The following is a 15,910-nucleotide window of genomic DNA, read 5'->3' on the forward strand; positions in this document are numbered from 1 at the left end:
CCCCTTTAATTCCGCTTGTCTCTTCCCCTTTAATTCCGCTTGTCTCATCCCCTTTAATTCCGCTTGTCTCTTCCCCTTTAATTCCGCTTGTCTCATCCCCTTTAATTCCGCTTGTCTCTTCCCCTTTAATTCCGCTTGTCTCATCCCCTTTAATTCCGCTTGTCTCTTCCCCTTTAATTCCGCTTGTCTCATCCCCTTTAATTCCGCTTGTCTCTTCCCCTTTAATTCCGCTTGTCTCATCCCCTTTAATTCCGTTTTTCTCATCCCTTTTTTAATTCAGTTTTCGTTGGCTCAGGTCACGTGACCCGTTGCTATCGGTCACCAGTCGGGTTGTGACCACGTGTTCAGAGGGTCAAATGGTTCCCATTCTTGTGTGGGCGGGCCACTATAGTCACGTGATGCAGAAACGCTCGGCGTCCTAGTAACCGTTGCCAACTTTCATGTGTCTATTTGACGTCGCTGTGGGGAGGAGCTATGACTAATAAATGAATCAGCGTGAGAGCGAGGCGCATGCGTCTTGAGAGCAGTGCGTACAAGAGGAGGCGGGCAGTCACACTTGACTGGCAGCGGATAGGACCAATAGGTTTCCCGACAGCACAGTTAGTGCCCAATCAGAGGGAGCGCCGTCCTCTAGTGGGCGGGGCTCTGTTCAAGTCAGAGCGGGAGAATCACCGGATGAGCGGAGGATGAGTGACCGGGAGATCAGACGTGAGTACCGGCGACCCCTGCGCCCGATCACTGCCCGATCCTCAGTACAAGGCCGCGCAGCGCGATCTGTTACCGGAGACCCCCAGCTGTGATAATAATAACGGAGGCCCCTCCCCCAGCTGTAATAATAATAACGGAGGCCCCTCCCCCCACCTGTAATAATAATAACGGAGGCCCCTCCCCCCACCTGTAATAATAATAACGGAGGCCCCTCCCCCAGCTGTAATAATAATAACGGAGGCCCCTCCCCCACCTGTAATAATAACGGAGGCCCCTCCCCCCACCTGTAATAATAATAACGGAGGCCCCTCCCCCCACCTGTAATAATAATAACGGAGGCCCCTCCCCCACCTGTAATAATAATAACGGAGGCCCCTCCCCCCAGCTGTAATAATAATAACGGAGGCCCCTCCCCCCAGCTGTAATAATAATAACGGAGGCCCCTCCCCCCACCTGTAATAATAATAACGGAGGCCCCTCCCCCCACCTGTAATAATAATAACGGAGGCCCCTCCCCCCAGCTGTAATAATAATAACGGAGGCCCCTCCCCCCACCTGTAATAATAACGGAGGCCCCTCCCCCCACCTGTAATAATAATAACGGAGGCCCCTCCCCCACCTGTAATAATAATAACGGAGGCCCCTCCCCCCAGCTGTAATAATAATAACGGAGGCCCCTCCCCCCAGCTGTAATAATAATAACGGAGGCCCCTCCCCCCAGCTGTAATAATAATAACGGAGGCCCCTCCCCCCAGCTGTAATAATAATAACGGAGGCCCCTCCCCCCAGCTGTAATAATAATAACGGAGGCCCCTCCCCCCACCTGTAATAATAATAACGGAGGCCCCTCCCCCCACCTGTAATAATAATAACGGAGGCCCCTCCCCCCACCTGTAATAATAATAACGGAGGCCCCTCCCCCCACCTGTAATAATAATAACGGAGGCCCCTCCCCCCACCTGTAATAATAATAACGGAGGCCCCTCCCCCCACCTGTAATAATAATAACGGAGGCCCCTCCCCCCAGCTGTAATAATAATAACGGAGGCCCCTCCCCCCAGCTGTAATAATAATAACGGAGGCCCCTCCCCCCAGCTGTAATAATAATAACGGAGGCCCCTCCCCCCAGCTGTAATAATAATAACGGAGGCCCCTCCCCCCAGCTGTAATAATAATAACGGAGGCCCCTCCCCCCAGCTGTAATAATAATAACGGAGGCCCCTCCCCCCAGCTGTAATAATAATAACGGAGGCCCCTCCCCCCAGCTGTAATAATAATAACGGAGGCCCCTCCCCCCAGCTGTAATAATAATAACGGAGGCCCCTCCCCCCAGCTGTAATAATAATAACGGAGGCCCCTCCCCCCAGCTGTAATAATAATAACGGAGGCCCCTCCCCCCAGCTGTAATAATAATAACGGAGGCCCCTCCCCCCAGCTGTAATAATAATAACGGAGGCCCCTCCCCCCAGCTGTAATAATAATAACGGAGGCCCCTCCCCCCAGCTGTAATAATAATAACGGAGGCCCCTCCCCCCAGCTGTAATAATAATAACGGAGGCCCCTCCCCCCAGCTGTAATAATAATAACGGAGGCCCCTCCCCCCAGCTGTAATAATAATAACGGAGGCCCCTCCCCCCAGCTGTAATAATAATAACGGAGGCCCCTCCCCCCAGCTGTAATAATAATAACGGAGGCCCCTCCCCCCAGCTGTAATAATAATAACGGAGGCCCCTCCCCCCAGCTGTAATAATAATAACGGAGGCCCCTCCCCCCAGCTGTAATAATAATAACGGAGGCCCCTCCCCCCAGCTGTAATAATAATAACGGAGGCCCCTCCCCCCAGCTGTAATAATAATAACGGAGGCCCCTCCCCCCAGCTGTAATAATAATAACGGAGGCCCCTCCCCCCACCTGTAATAATAATAACGGAGGCCCCTCCCCCCACCTGTAATAATAATAACGGAGGCCCCTCCCCCCACCTGTAATAATAATAACGGAGGCCCCTCCCCCCACCTGTAATAATAATAACAACGGAGGCCCCTCCCCCCACCTGTAATAATAATAACAACGGAGGCCCCTCCCCCCACCTGTAATAATAATAACAACGGAGGCCCCTCCCCCCACCTGTAATAATAATAATAACAACGGAGGCCCCTCCCCCCACCTGTAATAATAATAATAACAACGGAGGCCCCTCCCCCCACCTGTAATAATAATAATAACAACGGAGGCCCCTCCCCCCACCTGTAATAATAATAATAACAACGGAGGCCCCTCCCCCCACCTGTAATAATAATAATAACAACGGAGGCCCCTCCCCCCACCTGTAATAATAATAATAACAACGGAGGCCCCTCCCCCCACCTGTAATAATAATAATAACAACGGAGGCCCCTCCCCCCACCTGTAATAATAATAATAACAACGGAGGCCCCTCCCCCCACCTGTAATAATAATAACAACGGAGGCCCCTCCCCCCACCTGTAATAATAATAACAACGGAGGCCCCTCCCCCCACCTGTAATAATAATAACAACGGAGGCCCCTCCCCCCACCTGTAATAATAATAACAACGGAGGCCCCTCCCCCCACCTGTAATAATAATAACAACGGAGGCCCCTCCCCCCACCTGTAATAATAATAACAACGGAGGCCCCTCCCCCCACCTGTAATAATAATAACAACGGAGGCCCCCCCCCCCCCACCTGTAATAATAATAACAACGGAGGCCCCCCCCCCCCCACCTGTAATAATAATAACAACGGAGGCCCCCCCCCCCCACCTGTAATAATAATAACAACGGAGGCCCCCCCCCCCCACCTGTAATAATAATAACAACGGAGGCCCCTCCCCCCAGCTGTAATAATAATAACAACGGAGGCCCCTCCCCCCAGCTGTAATAATAATAACAACGGAGGCCCCTCCCCCCAGCTGTAATAATAATAACAACGGAGGCCCCTCCCCCCAGCTGTAATAATAATAACAACGGAGGCCCCTCCCCCCAGCTGTAATAATAATAACAACGGAGGCCCCTCCCCCCAGCTGTAATAATAATAACAACGGAGGCCCCTCCCCCCAGCTGTAATAATAATAACAACGGAGGCCCCTCCCCCCAGCTGTAATAATAATAACAACGGAGGCCCCTCCCCCCAGCTGTAATAATAATAACAATAACGGAGGCCCCTCCCCCCAGCTGTAATAATAATAACAATAACGGAGGCCCCTCCCCCCAGCTGTAATAATAATAACAATAACGGAGGCCCCTCCCCCCAGCTGTAATAATAATAACAATAACGGAGGCCCCTCCCCCCAGCTGTAATAATAATAACAATAACGGAGGCCCCTCCCCCCAGCTGTAATAATAATAACAATAACGGAGGCCCCTCCCCCCAGCTGTAATAATAATAACAATAACGGAGGCCCCTCCCCCCAGCTGTAATAATAATAACAATAACGGAGGCCCCTCCCCCCAGCTGTAATAATAATAACAATAACGGAGGCCCCTCCCCCCAGCTGTAATAATAATAACAATAACGGAGGCCCCTCCCCCCAGCTGTAATAATAATAACAATAACGGAGGCCCCTCCCCCCAGCTGTAATAATAATAACAATAACGGAGGCCCCTCCCCCCAGCTGTAATAATAATAACAATAACGGAGGCCCCTCCCCCCAGCTGTAATAATAATAACGGAGGCCCCTCCCCCCAGCTGTAATAATAATAACGGAGGCCCCTCCCCCCAGCTGTAATAATAATAACGGAGGCCCCTCCCCCCACCTGTAATAATAATAACGGAGGCCCCTCCCCCCACCTGTAATAATAATAACGGAGGCCCCTCCCCCCACCTGTAATAATAATAACGGAGGCCCCTCCCCCCACCTGTAATAATAATAACGGAGGCCCCTCCCCCCACCTGTAATAATAATAACGGAGGCCCCTCCCCCCACCTGTAATAATAATAACGGAGGCCCCTCCCCCCACCTGTAATAATAATACCGGGAGGCCCCTCCCCCCACCTGTAATAATAATACCGGGAGGCCCCTCCCCCCACCTGTAATAATAATACCGGGAGGCCCCTCCCCCCACCTGTAATAATAATACCGGGAGGCCCCTCCCCCCACCTGTAATAATAATACCGGGAGGCCCCTCCCCCCACCTGTAATAATAATACCGGGAGGCCCCTCCCCCCACCTGTAATAATAATACCGGGAGGCCCCTCCCCCCACCTGTAATAATAATACCGGGAGGCCCCTCCCCCCACCTGTAATAATAATACCGGGAGGCCCCTCCCCCCACCTGTAATAATAATACCGGGAGGCCCCTCCCCCCACCTGTAATAATAATACCGGGAGGCCCCTCCCCCCACCTGTAATAATAATAACGGAGGCCCCTCCCCCCACCTGTAATAATAATAACGGAGGCCCCTCCCCCCACCTGTAATAATAATAACGGAGGCCCCTCCCCCCACCTGTAATAATAATAACGGGAGGCCCCTCCCCCCACCTGTAATAATAATAACGGGAGGCCCCTCCCCCCAGCTGTAATAATAATAACGGGAAGCCCCTCCCCCAGCTGTAATAATAATAACGGGAAGCCCCTCCCCCAGCTGTAATAATAATAACGGGAGGCCCCTCCCCCAGCTGTGATAATAATAACGGGAGGCCCCTCCCCCAGCTGTGATAATAATAACGGGAGGCCCCTCCCCCAGCTGTGATAATAATAACGGGAGGCCCCTCCCCCAGCTGTGATAATAATAACGGGAGGCCCCTCCCCCAGCTGTGATAATAATAACGGAGGCCCCTCCCCCACCTGTGATAATAATAACGGAGGCCCCTCCCCCACCTGTGATAATAATAACGGAGGCCCCTCACCCACCTGTGATAATAATAACGGGAGGCCCCTCACCCACCTGTAATAATAACGGGAGGCCCCTCCCCCAGCTATAATAATAATAACGGAGGCTCCTCCCTAACCTGTAATAATAATAACGGAGGCTCCTCCCTAACCTGTAATAATAATAACGGAGGCCCCTCCCCCAGCTGTGATAATAATAATAACGGAGGCCCCTCCCCCAGCTGTGATAATAATAATAACGGAGGCCCCTCCCCCAGCTGTGATAATAATAATAACGGAGGCCCCTCCCCCAGCTGTGATAATAATAATAACGGAGGCCCCTCCCCCACCTGTAATAATAATAACGGAGGCCCCTCCCCCACCTGTAATAATAATACCGGGAGGCCCCTCCCCCAGCTGTAATAATAATACCGGGAGGCCCCTCCCCCAGCTGTAATAATAATACCGGGAGGCCCCTCCCCCACCTGTAATAATAACTGGAGGCCCCTCCCCCAGCTGTAATAATAATGGAGGCCCCTCCCCCACCTGTAATAATGGAGGCCCCTCCCCCACCTGTAATAATAATAACGGAGGCCCCTCCCCCACCTGTAATAATAACGGAGGCCCCTCCCCCACCTGTAATAATAATAACGGAGGCCCCTCCCCCACCTGTAATAATAATAACGGAGGCCCCTCCCCCACCTGTAATAATAATAACGGAGGCCCCTCCCCCACCTGTAATAATAATACCGGGAGGCCCCTCCCCCAGCTGTAATAATAATAACGGGAGGCCCCTCCCTCAGCTGTAATAATAATACCGGGAGGCCCCTCCCCCACCTGTAATAATAATAACGGAGGCCCCCCCCACCTGTAATAATAATAACGGAGGCCCCTCCCCCACCTGTGATAATAATACCGGGAGGCCCCTCCCCCACCTGTAATAATAATACCGGGAGGCCCCTCCCCCACCTGTGATAATAATACCGGGAGGCCCCTCCCCCACCTGTGATAATAATAACGGAGGCCCCTCCCACAGCTGTGATAATAATAACGGAGGCCCCTCCCTCACCTGTGATAATAATAACGGAGGCCCCTCCCTCACCTGTGATAATAATAACGGAGGCCCCTCCCTCACCTGTGATAATAATAACGGAGGCCCCTCCCCCACCTGTAATAATAATAACGGAGGCCCCTCCCCCACCTGTAATAATAATAACGGAGGCCCCTCCCCCACCTGTAATAATAATAATAACGGAGGCCCCTCCCCCACCTGTAATAATAATAATAACGGGAGGCCCCTCCCCCAGCTGTAATAATAATAATAACGGGAGGCCCCTCCCCCAGCTGTAATAATAATAATAACGGGAGGCCCCTCCCCCAGCTGTAATAATAACGGGAGGCCCCTCCCCCACCTGTAATAATAATGGGAGGCCCCTCCCCCACCTGTAATAATAATGGGAGGCCCCTCCCCCACCTGTAATAATAATAACGGGAGGCCCCTCCCCCACCTGTAATAATAATAACGGAGGCCCCTCCCCCACCTGTAATAATAACGGAGGCCCCTCCCCCACCTGTAATAATAACAACGGAGGCCCCTCCCCCACCTGTAATAATAACAACGGAGGCCCCTCCCCCCACCTGTAATAATAATAACGGAGGCCCCTCCCCCCACCTGTAATAATAATAACGGAGGCCCCTCCCCCCAGCTGTAATAATAATAACGGAGGCCCCTCCCCCCAGCTGTAATAATAATAACGGAGGCCCCTCCCCCCACCTGTAATAATAATAACGGAGGCCCCTCCCCCCACATGTAATAATAATAACGGGAGGCCCCTCCCCCCACCTGTATACACTCAGGATTTGTGTCAGGCTCTGCTGTGTGCTGGTACTTGTAGTTCTCTTCTGGTTTCTGTTACATTTTTATTTTCAGAGTTGGAGAAAGAGAAATGTCGAGCGCAAAAATCCCACAACCTGCGGGAGGAGGCCGCCGTCTGCAACCAGCTGGGGGAGCTGCTGGCCCGGGCCGGTGAGTGCAGGCCCCCCAAAGGCCAGTCCCCACTCTGCAGCCGGGGGTCGCCGTCTCCCCTGTGTGTGGCCGGGGGTCGCCGTCTCCCCTGTGTGTGGCCGGGGGTCGCCGTCTCCCCTGTGTGTGGCCGGGGGTCGCCGTCTCCCCTGTGTGTGGCCGGGGGTCGCCGTCTCCCCTGTGTGTGGCCGGGGGTCGCCGTCTCCCCTGTGTGTGGCCGGGGGTCGCCGTCTCCCCTGTGTGTGGCCGGGGGTCGCCGTCTCCCCTGTGTGTGGCCGGGGGTCGCCGTCTCCCCTGTGTGTGGCCGGGGGTCGCCGTCTCCCCTGTGTGTGGCCGGGGGTCGCCGTCTCCCCTGTGTGTGGCCGGGGGTCGCCGTCTCCCCTGTGTGTGGCCGGGGGTCGCCGTCTCCCCTGTGTGTGGCCGGGGGTCGCCGTCTCCCCTGTGTGTGGCCGGGGGTCGCCGTCTCCCCTGTGTGTGGCCGGGGGTCGCCGTCTCCCCTGTGTGTGGCCGGGGGTCGCCGTCTCCCCTGTGTGTGGCCGGGGGTCGCCGTCTCCCCTGTGTGTGGCCGGGGGTCGCCGTCTCCCCTGTGTGTGGCCGGGGGTCGCCGTCTCCCCTGTGTGTGGCCGGGGGTCGCCGCCTCCTCGTCTTTCCCCTGTGTGTGGCCGGGGGTCGCCGCCTCCTCGTCTTTCCCCTGTGTGTGGCCGGGGGTCGCCGCCTCCCCTGTGTGTGGCCGGGGGTCGCCGCCTCCCCTGTGTGTGGCCGGGGGTCGCCGCCTCCCCTGTGTGTGGCCGGGGGTCGCCGCCTCCCCTGTGTGTGGCCGGGGGTCGCCGCCTCCCCTGTGTGTGGCCGGGGGTCTTTCTCCTCTCTGTGGCCGGGGGTCGCCGCCTCCTCGTCTTTCCCCTGTGTGTGGCCGGGGGTCGCCGCCTCCTCGTCTTTCCCCTGTGTGTGGCCGGGGGTCGCCGCCTCCTCGTCTTTCCCCTGTGTGTGGCCGGGGGTCGCCGCCTCCTCGTCTTTCCCCTGTGTGTGGCCGGGGGTCGCCGCCTCCTCGTCTTTCCCCTGTGTGTGGCCGGGGGTCGCCGCCTCCTCGTCTTTCCCCTGTGTGTGGCCGGGGGTCGCCGCCTCCTCGTCTTTCCCCTGTGTGTGGCCGGGGGTCTCCGCCTCCTCGTCTTTCTCCTCTCTGTGGCCGGGGGTCTCCGCCTCCTCGTCTTTCTCCTCTCTGTGGCCGGGGGTCTCCGCCTCCTCGTCTTTCTCCTCTCTGTGGCCGGGGGTCGCCGCCTCCTCGTCTTTCTCCTCTCTGTGGCCGGGGGTCCCGCCTCCTCGTCTTTCTCCTCTCTGTGGCCGGGGGTCCCGCCTCCTCGTCTTTCTCCTCTCTGTGGCCGGGGGTCTCCGCCTCCTCGTCTTTCTCCTCTCTGTGGCCGGGGGTCTCCGCCTCCTCGTCTTTCTCCTCTCTGTGGCCGGGGGTCTCCGCCTCCTCGTCTTTCTCCTCTCTGTGGCCGGGGGTCTCCGCCTCCTCGTCTTTCTCCTCTCTGTGGCCGGGGGTCGCCGCCTCCTCGTCTTTCTCCTCTCTGTGGCCGGGGGTCTCCGCCTCCTCGTCTTTCTCCTCTCTGTGGCCGGGGGTCTCCGCCTCCTCGTCTTTCTCCTCTCTGTGGCCGGGGGTCGCCGCCTCCTCGTCTTTCCCCTGTGTGTGGCCGGGGGTCGCCGCCTCCTCGTCTTTCCCCTGTGTGTGGCCGGGGGTCGCCGCCTCCTCGTCTTTCCCCTGTGTGTGGCCGGGGGTCGCCGCCTCCTCGTCTTTCTCCTCTCTGTGGCCGGGGGTCGCCGCCTCCTCGTCTTTCTCCTCTCTGTGGCCGGGGGTCGCCGCCTCCTCGTCTTTCCCCTGTGTGTGGCCGGGGGTCGCCGCCTCCTCGTCTTTCTCCTCTCTGTTGCCGGGGGTCGCCGCCTCCTCGTCTTTCTCCTCTCTGTTGCCGGGGGTCGCCGCCTCCTCGTCTTTCCCCTGTGTGTGGCCGGGGGTCGCCGCCTCCTCGTCTTTCCCCTGTGTGTGGCCGGGGGTCGCCGCCTCCTCGTCTTTCCCCTGTGTGTGGCCGGGGGTCGCCGCCTCCTCGTCTTTCCCCTGTGTGTGGCCGGGGGTCGCCGCCTCCTCGTCTTTCTCCTCTCTGTGGCCGGGGGTCTCCGCCTCCTCGTCTTTCTCCTCTCTGTGGCCGGGGGTCTCCGCCTCCTCGTCTTTCTCCTCTCTGTGGCCGGGGGTCGCCGCCTCCTCGTCTTTCTCCTCTCTGTGGCCGGGGGTCGCCGCCTCCTCGTCTTTCTCCTCTCTGTGGCCGGGGGTCGCCGCCTCCTCGTCTTTCTCCTCTCTGTGGCCGGGGGTCGCCGCCTCCTCGTCTTTCTCCTCTCTGTGGCCGGGGGTCGCCGCCTCCTCGTCTTTCTCCTCTCTGTGGCCGGGGGTCGCCGCCTCCTCGTCTTTCTCCTCTCTGTGGCCGGGGGTCGCCGCCTCCTCGTCTTTCCCCTGTGTGTGGCCGGGGGTCGCCGCCTCCTCGTCTTTCCCCTGTGTGTGGCCGGGGGTCGCCGCCTCCTCGTCTTTCCCCTGTGTGTGGCCGGGGGTCGCCGTCTTCTCGTCTTTCCCCTGTGTGTGGCCGGGGGTCGCCGCCTCCTCGTCTTTCCCCTGTGTGTGGCCGGGGGTCTCCGCCTCCTCGTCTTTCTCCTCTCTGTGGCCGGGGGTCGCCGCCTCCTCGTCTTTCTCCTCTCTGTGGCCGGGGGTCCCGCCTCCTCGTCTTTCTCCTCTCTGTGGCCGGGGGTCGCCGCCTCCTCGTCTTTCTCCTCTCTGTGGCCGGGGGTCGCCGCCTCCTCGTCTTTCTCCTCTCTGTGGCCGGGGGTCGCCGCCTCCTCGTCTTTCCCCTCTCTGTGGCCGGGGGTCGCCGCCTCCTCGTCTTTCCCCTGTGTGTGGCCGGGGGTCGCCGCCTCCTCGTCTTTCTCCTCTCTGTTGCCGGGGGTCGCCGCCTCCTCGTCTTTCTCCTCTCTGTTGCCGGGGGTCGCCGCCTCCTCGTCTTTCCCCTGTGTGTGGCCGGGGGTCGCCGCCTCCTCGTCTTTCCCCTGTGTGTGGCCGGGGGTCGCCGCCTCCTCGTCTTTCCCCTGTGTGTGGCCGGGGGTCGCCGCCTCCCCGTCTTTCTCCTCTCTGTGGCCGGGGGTCTCCTCCTCCCCGTCTTTCTCCTCTCTGTGGCCGGGGGTCGCCGCCTCCCCGTCTTTCTCCTCTCTGTGGCCGGGGGTCTCCTCCTCCCCGTCTTTCTCCTCTCTGTGGCCGGGGGTCGCCGCCTCCCCGTCTTTCTCCTCTCTGTGGCCGGGGGTCTCCTCCTCCCCGTCTTTCTCCTCTCTGTGGCCGGGGGTCGCCGCCTCCCCGTCTTTCTCCTCTCTGTGGCCGGGGGTCTCCGCCTCCCCGTCTTTCTCCTCTCTGTGGCCGGGGGTCTCCGCCTCTCTCAGGGGGGTCTGCTGAGTCTCTCTTCTGAGTCCCCTTGTTGTGGGCTCACTGACCGTCACCTTTTCCTCCGCAGCGAGGTTCGGGGACGCCATCGAGGAGCACCGGCAGGAGCTGGCCATCTGCGAGGGGCTGGGGGACGTCATCGGCTGCGCTGTCGCCAATCGCAGGATTGGAGAGTGCTGTGCTGAGATGGGGAATTATGAGGCCGCTCTGAAGGTGGGTGGTCTCCTTGGGGTGTGGGACCCCTTGTCCTGAGAGGCTGACGAGTGGTCGAGGAGGGACAGAGGCTTCATAGATGGAGATCTCTGCTTGCTGTTAATATGTTATGCGGATCCGGTGCTGCACACAGCTGAGGGTTTGTCACAGGTACCAGCCGTCAGCTTCGGGTCCATGCATCGCTAACAGATGAGCAGCAGGAGGCGCCGTCCTCTGCTTGCTGTCATTGTATTCTCGCTGTCTTCACAACCGAACTGATAATGAAACCTGCACCTGTAAAGCAAAGCAATGGCTACGACGGCAGGAGATATGTACAGCGTGTGTACAGTGTGACCGCTCTTACAGGAGAGAATCCGCTGTGTGACCGCTCTTACAGGAGAGAATCCGCTGTGTGACCGCTCTTACAGGAGAGAATCCGCTGTGTGACCGCTCTTACAGGAGAGAATCCGCTGTGTGACCGCTCTTACAGGAGAGAATCCGCTGTGTGACCGCTCTTACAGGAGAGAATCCGCTGTGTGACCGCTCTTACAGGAGAGAATCCGCTGTGTGACCGCTCTTACAGGAGAGAATCCGCTGTGTGACCGCTCTTACAGGAGAGAATCCGCTGTGTGACCGCTCTTACAGGAGAGAATCCGCTGTGTGACCGCTCTTACAGGAGAGAATCCGCTGTGTGACCGCTCTTACAGGAGAGAATCCGCTGTGTGACCGCTCTTACAGGAGAGAATCCGCTGTGTGACCGCTCTTACAGGAGAGAATCCGCTGTGTGACCGCTCTTACAGGAGAGAATCCGCTGTGTGACCGCTCTTACAGGAGAGAATCCGCTGTGTGACCGCTCTTACAGGAGAGAATCCGCTGTGTGACCGCTCTTACAGGAGAGAATCCGCTGTGTGACCGCTCTTACAGGAGAGAATCCGCTGTGTGACCGCTCTTACAGGAGAGAATCCGCTGTGTGACCGCTCTTACAGGAGAGAATCCGCTGTGTGACCGCTCTTACAGGAGAGAATCCGCTGTGTGACCGCTCTTACAGGAGAGAATCCGCTGTGTGACCGCTCTTACAGGAGAGAATCCGCTGTGTGACCGCTCTTACAGGAGAGAATCCGCTGTGTGACCGCTCTTACAGGAGAGAATCCGCTGTGTGACCGCTCTTACAGGAGAGAATCCGCTGTGTGACCGCTCTTACAGGAGAGAATCCGCTGTGTGACCGCTCTTACAGGAGAGAATCCGCTGTGTGACCGCTCTTACAGGAGAGAATCCGCTGTGTGACCGCTCTTACAGGAGAGAATCCGCTGTGTGACCGCTCTTACAGGAGAGAATCCGCTGTGTGACCGCTCTTACAGGAGAGAATCCGCTGTGTGACCGCTCTTACAGGAGAGAATCCGCTGTGTGACCGCTCTTACAGGAGAGAATCCGCTGTGTGACCGCTCTTACAGGAGAGAATCCGCTGTGTGACCGCTCTTACAGGAGAGAATCCGCTGTGTGACCGCTCTTACAGGAGAGAATCCGCTGTGTGACCGCTCTTACAGGAGAGAATCCGCTGTGTGACCGCTCTTACAGGAGAGAATCCGCTGTGTGACCGCTCTTACAGGAGAGAATCCGCTGTGTGACCGCTCTTACAGGAGAGAATCCGCTGTGTGACCGCTCTTACAGGAGAGAATCCGCTGTGTGACCGCTCTTACAGGAGAGAATCCGCTGTGTGACCGCTCTTACAGGAGAGAATCCGCTGTGTGACCACTCTTACAGGAGAGAATCCGTGTGTGACCGCTCTTACAGGACAGAGCTCTATAGTGTGACCGCTCTTACAGTACAGAGCTCTATAGTGTGACCGCTCTTACAGTACAGAGCTCTATAGTGTGACCGCTCTTACAGTACAGGGCTCTATAGTGTGACCGCTCTTACAGTACAGGGCTCTATAGTGTGACCGCTCTTACAGTACACGGCTCTATAGTGTGACCGCTCTTACAGTACAGAGCTCTATAGCGTGACCGCTCTTACAGTACAGAGCTCTATAGCGTGACCGCTCTTACAGTACAGAGCTCTATAGCGTGACCGCTCTTACAGTACACGGCTCTATAGCGTGACCGCTCTTACAGTACACGGCTCTATAGCGTGACCGCTCTTACAGTACACGGCTCTATAGCGTGACCGCTCTTACAGTACACGGCTCTATAGCGTGACCGCTCTTACAGTACACGGCTCTATAGCGTGACCGCTCTTACAGTACACGGCTCTATAGCGTGACCGCTCTTACAGCACACAGTTCTATAGCGTGACCGCTCTTACAGCACACGGCTCTATAGCGTGACCGCTCTTACAGTACAGAGCTCTATAGTGTGACCGCTCTTACAGTACACGGCTCTATAGTGTGACCGCTCTTACAGTACAGAGCTCTATAGCGTGACCGCTCTTACAGTACAGAGCTCTATAGTGTGACCGCTCTTACAGTACACGGCTCTATAGTGTGACCGCTCTTACAGTACAGAGCTCTATAGTGTGACCGCTCTTACAGTACAGAGCTCTATAGTGTGACCGCTCTTACAGCACACGGCTCTATAGTGTGACCGCTCTTACAGTACACAGCTCTATAGTGTGACCGCTCTTACAGTACAGAGCTCTATAGCGTGACCGCTCTTACAGTACACAGCTCTATAGCGTGACCGCTCTTACAGTACACAGCTCTATAGCGTGACCGCTCTTACAGTACACAGCTCTATAGTGTGACCGCTCTTACAGTACACAGCTCTATAGTGTGACCGCTCTTACAGTACAGAGCTCTATAGTGTGACCGCTCTTACAGTACAGAGCTCTATAGTGTGACCGCTCTTACAGTACACGGCTCTATAGCGTGACCGCTCTTACAGCACAGAGCTCTATAGCGTGACCGCTCTTACAGCACAAGCTCTATAGTGTGACCGCTCTTACAGTACAGAGCTCTATAGTGTGACCGCTCTTACAGTACACGGCTCTATAGCGTGACCGCTCTTACAGTACAGAGCTCTATAGTGTGACCGCTCTTACAGTACAGAGCTCTATAGTGTGACCGCTCTTACAGTACAGAGCTCTATAGCGTGACCGCTCTTACAGTACAGAGCTCTATAGTGTGACCGCTCTTACAGTACAGAGCTCTATAGTGTGACCGCTCTTACAGTACAGAGCTCTATAGCGTGACCGCTCTTACAGTACAGAGCTCTATAGTGTGACCCGCTCTTACAGTACAGAGCTCTATAGTGTGACCGCTCTTACAGCACACAGCTCTAAGGTTGGGTACCTTTGACAGTACACGGCTCTATAGTGTGACCGCTCTTACAGTACAGAGCTCTATAGTGTGACCGCTCTTACAGTACAGAGCTCTATAGTGTGACCGCTCTTACAGCACAGAGCTCTATAGTGTGACCGCTCTTACAGTACAGAGCTCTATAGTGTGACCGCTCTTACAGTACAGAGCTCTATAGTGTGACCGCTCTTACAGTACAGAGCTCTATAGTGTGACCGCTCTTACAGTACACAGCTCTATAGTGTGACCGCTCTTACAGTACACGGCTCTATAGTGTGACCGCTCTTACAGTACAGAGCTCTATAGTGTGACCGCTCTTACAGTACACGGCTCTATAGCGTGACCGCTCTTACAGTACACGGCTCTATAGCGTGACCGCTCTCTGACGTTGTGCGGGTGTCTCTCCAGCACCAGCGCATCCACCTGGATCTGGCGGAGTCGGTCTCCTCGGAGGTGGAGCAGCAGCGGGCTCTGGCCACCATCGGCCGCACCTACCTGTACATGTGTGAGGCGGGCGATGTGAGCGCGCGGCGGCCGGCGGAGGAATCCTTTCTAAGGAGCCTGGAGATTGTGGATGAGAAGCTGGAAGGTGAGGACACGTGCAGTCAGCTCCGCAGCCCTCCGGGGCCTCACAGGGGTGGTCTGTAGTTGTATCCACGCTGAGGGGCCGCTGCAGAGAACCAGGGGCCACACTCCAGTGTTCTCATATAGTTCTGGTGGGGGAAGGGCTCTGACAACCTCCTTGTATACACCCGGCTGTCAGTCGCTGCTTCTCTGTATCTTCCAGGTAAGGTCTCGTCGAGGGACCTGAGCGAGATGCGAGCGCGACTCTTCCTGAACCTCGGCTTCCTGTACGACATCACGGCGCAGGCGGAAAAGTGCAGCTTCTACATCCGGAAGAGCATCTTCATAGCGGAGTAACGCCGCCTCCCCTCCTCCTCCGGCCCTCCCCCGCTCTCAGTCTCTTACAGCCTTTCCTCTGCGCTCCACAGCTCCCTCTGCCCTCTGCCGCCTTCTCTCTCTCCCTCTCTCTCCCTCCTCTCTCTCTCTCTCCCTCTCTCTCTCTCCCTCTCTCTCTCTCCCTCTCTCTCTCTCCCTCTCTCTCTCTCCCTCTCTCTCTCTCTCCCTCTCTCTCTCTCCCTCTCTCTCTCTCCCTCTCTCTCTCTCCCTCTCTCTCTCTCCCCTCCTCTCTCTCCCTCTCTCTCTCTCCCTCTCTCTCTCTCCCTCTCTCTCTCTCCCTCTCTCTCTCTCTCTCTCTCTCTCTCCCTCTCTCTCTCTCCCTCTCTCTCTCTCCCTCTCTCTCTCTCCCTCTCTCTCTCTCCCTCTCTCTCTCCCTGTAACATACCTGGCGGCGTCCTTGCATGGTGGTCCATCTCCCACTGTGCAAGAGCGCGCACT

The 15,910-nt window shown here is 57.0% G+C and overlaps 1 protein-coding gene across 1 annotated transcript in view; it reads left to right on the forward strand.

The window, feature by feature from the left end:
- The first annotated feature begins 516 nt into the window (after positions 1-516).
- TONSL (tonsoku like, DNA repair protein) overlaps positions 517-15,910 on the forward strand; it is an 85,511-nt gene continuing 70,117 nt past the window's right edge. The window contains exons 1-5 of the mRNA XM_073677004.1: positions 517-708; positions 7,470-7,565; positions 11,099-11,241; positions 14,921-15,101; positions 15,300-15,429. Of these exons, the coding sequence (XP_073533105.1) occupies positions 687-708; positions 7,470-7,565; positions 11,099-11,241; positions 14,921-15,101; positions 15,300-15,429 (572 nt within the window). The 5' untranslated portion in view covers positions 517-686. The remainder of the gene's footprint in view (positions 709-7,469; positions 7,566-11,098; positions 11,242-14,920; positions 15,102-15,299; positions 15,430-15,910) is intronic.

Source organism: Phyllobates terribilis, unplaced genomic scaffold (genome assembly GCF_046119375.1).
Source record: "Phyllobates terribilis strain yellow unplaced genomic scaffold, ASM4611937v1 Scaffold_4__5_contigs__length_816908805, whole genome shotgun sequence".
In the NCBI taxonomy this organism is placed as follows: domain Eukaryota; kingdom Metazoa; phylum Chordata; class Amphibia; order Anura; family Dendrobatidae; genus Phyllobates; species Phyllobates terribilis.